The 9,249-nt window shown below is 44.2% G+C and overlaps 1 protein-coding gene across 1 annotated transcript; it reads left to right on the top strand.

Annotated features, from left to right (window-relative positions):
- The first annotated feature begins 1,128 nt into the window (after positions 1–1,128).
- On the top strand, positions 1,129–6,195 carry N6AMT2 (N-6 adenine-specific DNA methyltransferase 2 (putative)). The gene is made up of 4 exons (XM_010141172.1): positions 1,129–1,286; positions 2,195–2,277; positions 4,148–4,428; positions 5,894–6,195. The coding sequence occupies exons 1-4, from the start codon at positions 1,134–1,136 to the stop codon at positions 6,019–6,021; spliced, it is 645 nt and encodes a 214-aa protein (XP_010139474.1). The 5' UTR covers positions 1,129–1,133; the 3' UTR covers positions 6,022–6,195.
- Positions 6,196–9,249: the final 3,054 nt, after the last annotated feature.

Raw genomic sequence — 9,249 nt, forward strand, 5'->3', positions numbered from 1 at the left:
AAAGGAAGTTGTGAGATGAGGAGCGATTTTAAACTTCCAACATCTGTCCTAACAAAGTAAGTTCTTGTCTTGGGCTGAAGAGGGATCGTAGTGTTGCGTGTCGTTAGAGCACTGACGCTGCAAAGCCTACTTCATCTCTGCGAACTTGCAGTCATTTTTCCAAGTTCTGTTGAAGTCATTGCTCGTGTAGTAAGATCAGATGCAGAGAAAACGGGTTTACTGGGAGAAGAATCTTCCCTGGTTCTCTCCGGTCCTTTCCAGATGCTTGCTGGCTCCTGTTTCCCGTCGCTTCGTTCCACGAAGTGGCGCTGTCTCTGCTGGGTGGGACACCAAGGCTGCAGCTCTGCCCTGGGCAGGGGCGGTGTAGCTGCCTGGTGGAGCAGGGACCAGCGATACTGCACAGACCCACGGCAAGAGCTTTCTGAAGATGGCTGTACTCTTCCATCAGGATAGACCGTGTCTTTTTGATACGAGTTACGTGTTCTTAACACACAAAATGCACACGTTTTCGATCAAGTCGTGTTATCTTAGAAAAACATCTTCTTGAGCTTCTCGCCTGCTTTTGTTTGTAGACTGTTTCTGGCATCCAGAGGAACCTTTTTGTGGTGTGGAAGCTAAAGCCGGGTGATGCTGATCCTAGAGTGCTAGTTTACTTCATTTTGAGTTGGAATGGTGTGACTTTGGAACATGGGAAGGAATGACCAGTAGCTCTCGTGATTTCTCGGAAGGAAGGGAATGATTTCTATAGGATTTGCCAAATCCACTAAAGGGATTTTTTTTTCTGCGGGCTGATAGAAAAAGGTGTACAGATTCAGGAAATCAAGGACGATACAACAACTTCCCTGTAAGAACACAAGCCAAATCTGTGTTGTACGGAATGGGAGCAGTGTGGCTGCTCTTCCTGAATTCTCTGTGGAGAGGTGTTACTTACAGTCTGCCTCTCACTGCTTTAAGAGCTCCTCAGCAGAGGGACTGTGTTTTATCTCGTTAGGAGGTTTTCCTAGTTAGCTGTTAGACTAAGCCTGCGTTGTCTGTGGAGCTTGTTTTACCTCAGGAGACTATGCCATTATTGAAAGCGTTCACCACTGAGAAGGGTTAACAATTTTTTTTCCCTCTTGTTGATGTCTAGAAAAATGGATGATGATGATGATGACGACATTCCCCAGCTTTCATCCCACACATTGGCTGCCCTCCAGGAGTTCTATCTGGAACAGCAGCAGAGAGAGGGCATGAAGACCTCCCAGGGGCTGAATCAATACTCCATCGGTTCCATAGAAGAAGACTGGGTAAGGAACTATAAACTTCGTTAATGAAGCACTAATGAAGTTAGTGGAGTAGCCTTTACTGAGGTTCTTCTGTGGATGGATAATGAAATGAAATTAAAATGGGGAACACTCAAGATGTTCCTAGAGTAGCAAAATCAACTATTCAGGGGCAGTAATGCTGTAGGGCTATTTGCTTTAATATTAAGTCGGGGTGTATCTGCCTGTTGTACGTGTGGGGGGGCGGGGCTGTAAGCTGGAACTATGTGGAGAGGGAATAAAGCTGCCAGCAGAAGCTTCTGTCCCTTCTGGAAGTTTAAGCTCCAGCTTCCAAGTGAAAGTAGTAAAGATTCTTCCCTGAGTTCGAGACAAACACAGTGCAACAAGATCAACTGATCCTTCCTTTCACATCGTATTTCTTTCTGTGTTTATTTCTTTGATTTTGTGGGTGGCTGCTTTGCTGCTTTTTTCTTCTTCTGACAGACTGATTTTTGATTTGTTTCTGGGTTGGTTTGGGTTTTTTTTACTCATCCTTTTTTCTGATCTCTTCTGATTTAGTACTTTTATCCTTTATTTCCTTCTATATTGTCACTTTTCAAGTTCCTTTTTCCTCCTCCACTAAACTAACTCAGTTTCAGAGCACATAAATAATATTGCTGGGTTTAAACTAATCTCGTCAGTGATATTGCAGTACTTGGTTTTCCTGATCCTGCAGCAGATGCTTTGGAAACACACCGTGTAAGCTACCTGCTGTGCGTCGCTGGACTGCAGCAGTAAAAAGACTGTCGGGAAAATAATCACCTTTCTAGCTTTGCATTTAGTGAGCTGAGCAGTTGCTACTTTGGTTTTGGTGAGATATGACTGCTCACACCTAACCCCCCAGCACAGCCAGGCCTGAGGTTGGTTGTAATGGTGTGGTGTTACCTCCTCAGCAACTGAGCCAGTTCTGGTACAGCGATGAAACCGCAGCCTGCCTGGCGAAGGAAGCAACTGCGGCAGCTGGAAAAGGTGGCAGGTAGGTTTTTATAATTACATCGTAGATTTAACATGTCTCCTCTGCAGATATTTTGTTTAATTCTTTACTCATTGTATTCCGATGTTATTCAATTGAGATATTGCAGAAATGTTTCACTGTTAATTAATAGTTCTGACTGACTTTACCCTCTAGCATTTCACAGAATGTTGTAGGCTCTGCCTTGTAAACATTCACTGTGATTTTCCTTACTTCTTGAGAAATGCAGACTGCTCCAGAGCACACTGATGACTTACAATTCTGTTCTCTGTTTTCATACAATGTTTCTGTAGAACAGATGGCAAAACTTGGGTTTCTTCCTGTTTCTGTAAGGAGTTGGGTTTAGTTTTAAGTTTTCAGGTGCATGTCTTTGCCATTCTGAACGTTTTCTCTGTAGTCAAGCCTAAGGTCTTCGTTCAGCTTGGAGGTGAGGTGACAGCTTTAGTATTTAAAACTGTTACTTGTCAGAACGGAGGAAGAATAGCTTACATTTTCTAATAGGTTACATTTAATAGCAGCAAAATAGAGCAGTCCATTCCACTTTAATTTCTTACCAGTTTTATTTTTACTTCTCTAGACCTATTAAAAAGGTATCATAGCCTAGATACTGTTTATTAAAATAGTATCTGTATAAACCCCTCTGAAATACAGCCTCCACAGAGTTACCTCCAAATTGTTAACAGAGATAACTGGGCAGGCAAGCTCGAGATAAATCACAGAGAATCCTCAGAACAGCAGTTAGGGTGTTACTCACCCACAGTAAAAGCTTCTGATCCCCTTGTTTCTTCCCTGAAAGCTGGCTGTATCTATTTTGTACTTCTTTTTTCCAGCTAACAGGCAGTTAACAGTACACAGTTTGTGTGCTTACGTGAAGTTCGTTGCTGTGGGAAGCCAAGCTCTTCAGCACGAGCTCACAGCATTTCATGGCATTGCATTTCAGTAGCTGTTTGTGTATAGCCTGAAGGCAAAGGCATGTATCGGTTTTCAGTGTTCTGCCTTCGGATGCCATTTGCTCTTCTCTTTCTGATACCATGAAAGACAAATAAATCAGTAGCACCTTCCTTTCCTGTACAGCGTTTTGCTTGTAGGCTACCACATACTCTCCTTCACTTGGTCTCTAGTTCTATTGTGCTCAAAACTTCAAAAGCTTTTCACAATTCAGCATTCAGTGAAGTAGTAAATTACCATCCCACACGTAAACAGACACCTCCATGACTCCAAACCCTGCCTTCCCCCACTCCGGGTGATCACCTTGTAGGAAAGAGTAAGTAATCTCTGCAATCTTCCTAGGTTTGTAAAGGTTTCTTGCCAGCTTTGTGCCTTTTTCCCTTCCCTCTGAAAATCCTTTTCATCATCTGTGCCCAGACGCCCTGTTTCCACAAGAGACTAATTTCTCTTTTTAAAAAACAGACCCATTAATTTAAACATTAGTGGAAACCTTATTTAAAAGCTTAAAACCCCTCTCCAGCTGCCTCCAGAAACGTGGATTCTGCTGAACGGCAAGGGCTGACGCTGCGCAGCCTGTTCAGGAGTGCCAGGGGCTGAGCCCTGCCCTCCCACCCACGTGCTGTGCTCCAGGAACCAGCACCCACGCGGGGGAAAGCCCACTTCGCCCCTGCCCTTCCCGCACAGAGACGGAGGAAATTAAGCTGCCGTGGACAAAGTGCAGCTTCCTCCTCTGTTGATTATGAGGCTCAGGTGAAAATGTAAGCTATGAAATGTAAGCAATAGCTTATGTTTTTGGGACTAGTGTTTAAAACGTTTCCCTGAAGCAGCCCCGAGGACTGCTGTAGGGTTTTGGGTGGGGGTTTTTTTTGTTGTTGTTGTTGTTTCTCTTTTAAATTAATATTCTAAGTTACCGTCTCTTTTTCAGGATAGCATGTGTTAGTGCACCGAGTGTGTACCAGAAACTGAAAGAACAGGATGGTAAAGATTTTTCAGTGTGTATATTGGAGTACGACAGAAGGTTTTCCATATATGGAGAAGAATTTATTTTCTACGATTACAACCACCCTTTGAACTTACCTGGCAATCTCCTGCCACACAGTTTTGACATCGTAGTAGCAGATCCACCCTACTTGTCTGAGGAATGTCTTCAAAAAACTGCAGAGACCATCAAATACTTAACGAAAGGGAAGATTCTGCTTTGCACAGGTATCATTAATAAAAATATTAGGTCACCATTAAGCATCTTTTTCTCTCTCTTGAAAGACAAACTTACTCAAGTGAGGAAATACCAACTCAATAATATTAATTTAGCATTAATACAAGGAGAAGTATGTATCCTGAGCTTTTAAATGGAATGCTTTAGTTCAGCCTTTATTTTAAACATGGTCTTTTACAGTTCAAGTCAGGACTTTTTTCAGACATTGTGAGATTTACTAAATTTTTGAGGAATTCTAAGATCATCCTGCGAAGTTCCAGAAATATCTTTTTCTTGGAAAACAGACACTTTCTGTAACTGCAGTAATTGAAATCTGGGTGTGACAAACATAGATGCAACTTATTATTAATGTCTTATTCAATAACCTTACGAATTTCTGTTTTTTTAAAATGTGTCAGTAGCTGCAGGATTTCACCTTAGCATCTAAGGTGAGCTAAGTAGAAGGAATTACAGATAGGCTGGAATGGCCTTTGCTGAGTGAAGCGCGATGATTGTAGCTAACTCTTGAAAAGAAAAACAAGTCACCTTCCCTTTTTCTTTTTTTATGTTACCTGTCCTTACTGATAAACACAGAAACTGTGACCTGAACGGGCGACTGTAATGAGGGGATTCTGCCTCTGTGATTCAAATAAGGAGATTTTAGGCAGTAAAATATAAAATACAGCAGGAGGAATTAAGAAAACAGTCATAAGAGCGGCGGAACTGGACAGCTTACAAGTGTACTTGCAGGTCCTTCTTTACGAAGGTGCACGTGGTGGTTTAAGAAGCGATGAGTATCTGCCTTACTCATGGTGTTTCTTAAACTGTAATCTTGTTACAAGACGTCTGAAGACATTCAGGGAACTTCTGCAAAAAATCATCAAAGGACAAAACCCCTCTATAGATACAATTTGAGGGAAGTCAACCAAGCAGGCAGATTAAAGAAAAATCAAAATACTCCATGGCCACGGAAAGCCTGCTGCTTCGTTCGGTTGCACGTGGCAGTCATGTGCAAGGATGGTTCTCAGAATTTTTTTCCCTAAAATGGATAGGTGGTGTCCTTCAGTTTACAGAGTCTGAGAAATCCTCTTCAAGGAAGTGGTTTCTCAGTGTGTCGCTGTAAATATCGCACTGTGGCTGACTGAAGTGGAAGAGTTTCATGTCATGTTTGCATTTCCCCGGCTCCCTCCCGTGTCACGTTCAAGTTTCTCTTTTCTGTGAAAGGGGCACTGGTCTTACCTTCTACCTATTTTTAATTAAACTTCCCAGACATGAGTTTCCTTGGGGCATCTTCCGTTCTTTCATATTTATTTTGAATTTCAGTTGTTAAAGAGGGCTGACAGTGCCGCTGCGTTAAGCCTTGCTTCCTTACAATAGCAGTACGCTCCCTCCGTATGCATTCGGGAGGAGCTGTTGAAAAAGCCCACACATTCTGTTACTGTTTTTCACATCGAATATCAATTATTTTTGCTGCAGGTGCAATCATGGAGGAACAGGCAGCAAAGCATCTTGGTGTGAAGATATGCAAGTTTATTCCAAAACACTCGCGAAATTTAGCCAATGAATTTCGATGTTACGTGAACTATGCTTCTGGACTGGACTGATCCGCACGAGAAGATCTGCAACTTTTTCAGTCGAGCTCCTTTCTGTTTTTTTATCAGTGATTCCTCGTTTCTCAGTGGTGAAATATTGAGCTCCCAGTACTGTTTTCTGGGCCATCTTTAATCCACGTGGTGTGATAGCCCCTCTCTTTCAAATGTGCCAGCATTTGCGGTTAATTATGTTTTGTATCTTACCTCTAAGGCTAAATAGGGACCAAACTGCAGGTGCTGGGCAACGGGGACTTCTCTGCTGGAGTTTCATTCTAACTGGCAGTTTTTAGCATTCGGGGACTCTCCAGTGCCCTCTCTGAGGTGATGTTAGCTGGCTGGCTTATAAAAACACAGAGGTGCTTGCCTGGCAGACATCAGGATTGTCATTGCATCAGAACAGATGACTAGGTAGGGGATGGTTGGAAGAGCATGAATAGTGGTTTCCTTTCAGTCTTGAGATGCTCCCTTAGTAAAAGGATTGAGAGATGTTTATTCTGAACGTGTCACGTGTTCTCAGATTCATTATCTAGCAGGCTGGTGTTTTTATAAAGGATAACTAGAAGAGAAAATAGGTCTGCTTCTGGGGAGGCCTCTCCAGTTGCTGTTGATAATGATCAGAGCTGCCCACCAGCTGCCAAGCAAGAGCTGCTATCCACTGCTGTTGCCAGACTGGCTTTTTAAAAGCCTGTGGTTATTATTTCACCTTTTCTCTAAAGCCTTGTCACAAACCCAGACTTTTTTTGTAAACGATCTATTTTGTCATCACTTACCACTATATAAACTTGTATATGTGTATGCTGTGCTAGAGGAGATGCAAGGCGTCAGACATCTCTTTGCAGAAGTATGGTGCATTTATTTTGTAATGTTTATGTATTAGCGCAACAGAAAGTCGAGTTTTTAAAAACCCACCCAACTAGGCTGTTCTATTTACTAGTTAAGCCAGTCTCCAGAGGTGATATAAACCTGGTGTCTCCTGGAAAAAAGCACGGCAAGGATTTCTCCGTTAGCGAGAGAGCTTCACTTGCATTAAGAATCCTACACATTAATCAGGGCACACACCTGGAATAGGGAGTAATTAATAAATAATGAAAACGAAACACATTGGCCAGCACTTGCATTAGTGCTTCAGACGCGTTCCTGGGTTCTCACTTGGAGTTACTGCTGGTTGTGAGATACTTCTGTAGTAACGTGACCCACAGATGTTAGTCCCTTAAATCTCGAATCCTGATGGGTCTGACTAAATGCGGTGCCTGCTTTTCAGCAGATTCCAGTACCGAGGTAAAGATGATTTACAGGTACGTCCACTTTGCAGTTACAAGAACAGTCCTTTTTTGCAGTTGCCTGTTTTCCTGCTGCTCCACAGATAGCAACAGAGCAGTAGAATACAAGCATCTTAGAAATCACTGGATCTTACAAGACCGCTGTATTGATAAACTCCCACTGTTTGTAATAGACAAATGTTAAATTTTATTTACAATGTTCAGGCTATATTTCAATCAATTTTAATCAAAATAGAAGACGCAGAAAAACGCTGCTTTGGCATAGCAGAGATCTTTAACAGAATCAGAGAATGGTCAGCGTTGGAAGGGACCTCTGGGGACCATCTAGTCCAACCCCCCTGCTAAAGCAGGTTCACCTAGAGCAGGTCGCACAGGAACACATCCAGGCCAGTTTTGAAAGTCTCCAGAGAAGGAAACCACAGCCTCTCTGGGGGCCTGTTCCACTGCTCCATCACCCTCAAAGAAATGGATTTTTTCCTCATGTTCAGGTGGAACTTCCTGTGTTCCAGTTTGGGCCTGCTGCCCCCGTCCTGTCACTGGGCACACCTGAACAGAGCCTGGCCCCATCCCCTCGACACCAGCCCTTTAGATACTGGTAAGCATTGCTGAGATCCCCCCTCACCCTGCTCTTCTCCAGGCTAAACAGACCCGGGTCTCTCAGCCTTCCCTGCTAAGAGAGATGCTCCAGTGCCCTCATCCCCTTCATAGCCCTGTGCTGGACTCTCTCCAGTAGTTCTGTCTCTCTTGAACTGGGGAGCCCAGGACTGGACACAGTGCTCCAGATGTGGCCTCACCAGGGCAGAGCAGGGGGGAGGAGAACCTCCCTCGACCTGCTGGTCACACTCTCTTAATGCACCCCAGGACACCACTGACCTACTTGGCCACAAGAGCACGCTGCTGGCTCATGGTTAACTTGTCCACCAGGACTGCAGGGGCGATAAACCTAACTGAACTTGTGAGGAAAGACTTGTAATAAGGCAGTGGCAATACTGATGTTTCTGTGCATTTCTGCTGTTTGGATGCAGATTCTCCTGTCTGGAGGAGTAAGTAACTGAGCAGGAATACCAAAGATGGAATATAATCCTCTCTGTGTTCAGAGAATCTTGGTTCCTGAACCAGACACCACGCTGGTTCATAAACACCCACCTAAGCTGGTGTTGCTCTCTTCCCCATTTTCCAGGAGATCTGTTCACTCCCTAAGGCTTTTCCCTCCTCATACGCTGTATCTGCTGCTTCCTCCCCATCTCCTCCTCCTCCCATATAGTGTTCCTGAGTGCCATCATACCAGTCGTCTTCCTCGTTTGCGTGCCTTGGTTTCTGCCAGACTGGTGGTAGGTATTACCAGATGAAGAACACAGCAGAGGAAGAGCTCTCAGATAATGGAGACCAGGCGCTTCCGACCCTGAGCTGATACTGTTTTCCCTTCAAACCAGAAGCCACCCTTGCTGCTGAGCCCAGCAAAGCCGAATCCCCCTGACAATGACTGTCCGCAGGTGACAAACAGCTGGGTTTAGCTGTTCCACAGGCTACACCGTTGCTTTCACGTGGCAGTTTCAACGTAAAGCCCATCAGAACGCTACATGCGCAGGTATTGGCACAAACGCACACTTCACAATTGTCGGCTGGTTTATGTTCGTTACCTCCGTGTCTGGCACGCCAAGCAGGCGGAGACAACGAAGCACCTCCTGAAACCTGAACTACATGGAGGCTTCCAGTGGGAGAGGTACGACTGCCAGAAGGGACGATATTCTTCCCCTGCCAGGGGTGGGGAGGAAGCTTCACCCATTAACAGCTTTGCTATTAATTCCTGCAGCTGTCTGCTTCATTTTGGTAAATGTGTGGTGTTGGACTTTATCAGAATTACAAGACAACTTTGCCAACTGCATCAAAGGCCTGTCTTACCAGAGCAAAAGTACACCCTTCGGTTACACTAAGAAACCCAGTTCGCCAGGGAAGTAAC

Source organism: Buceros rhinoceros, unplaced genomic scaffold (assembly GCF_000710305.1).
Source record: "Buceros rhinoceros silvestris isolate BGI_N320 unplaced genomic scaffold, ASM71030v1 scaffold13090, whole genome shotgun sequence".
NCBI classification, from domain to species: Eukaryota; Metazoa; Chordata; class Aves; order Bucerotiformes; family Bucerotidae; genus Buceros; species Buceros rhinoceros.

Bases quoted from the DNA above. Each gene is read 5' to 3' on its own strand.
- N6AMT2 (XM_010141172.1), top strand. From the start codon at position 1,134: ATGGATGATGATGATGATGACGACATTCCCCAGCTTTCATCCCACACA. The intron at 1,287-2,194 runs GTAAGGAACTAT...TTACCTCCTCAG, and splicing joins GTTCCATAGAAGAAGACTGG to CAACTGAGCCAGTTCTGGTA. The intron at 2,278-4,147 runs GTAGGTTTTTAT...TCTCTTTTTCAG, and splicing joins GCAGCTGGAAAAGGTGGCAG to GATAGCATGTGTTAGTGCAC.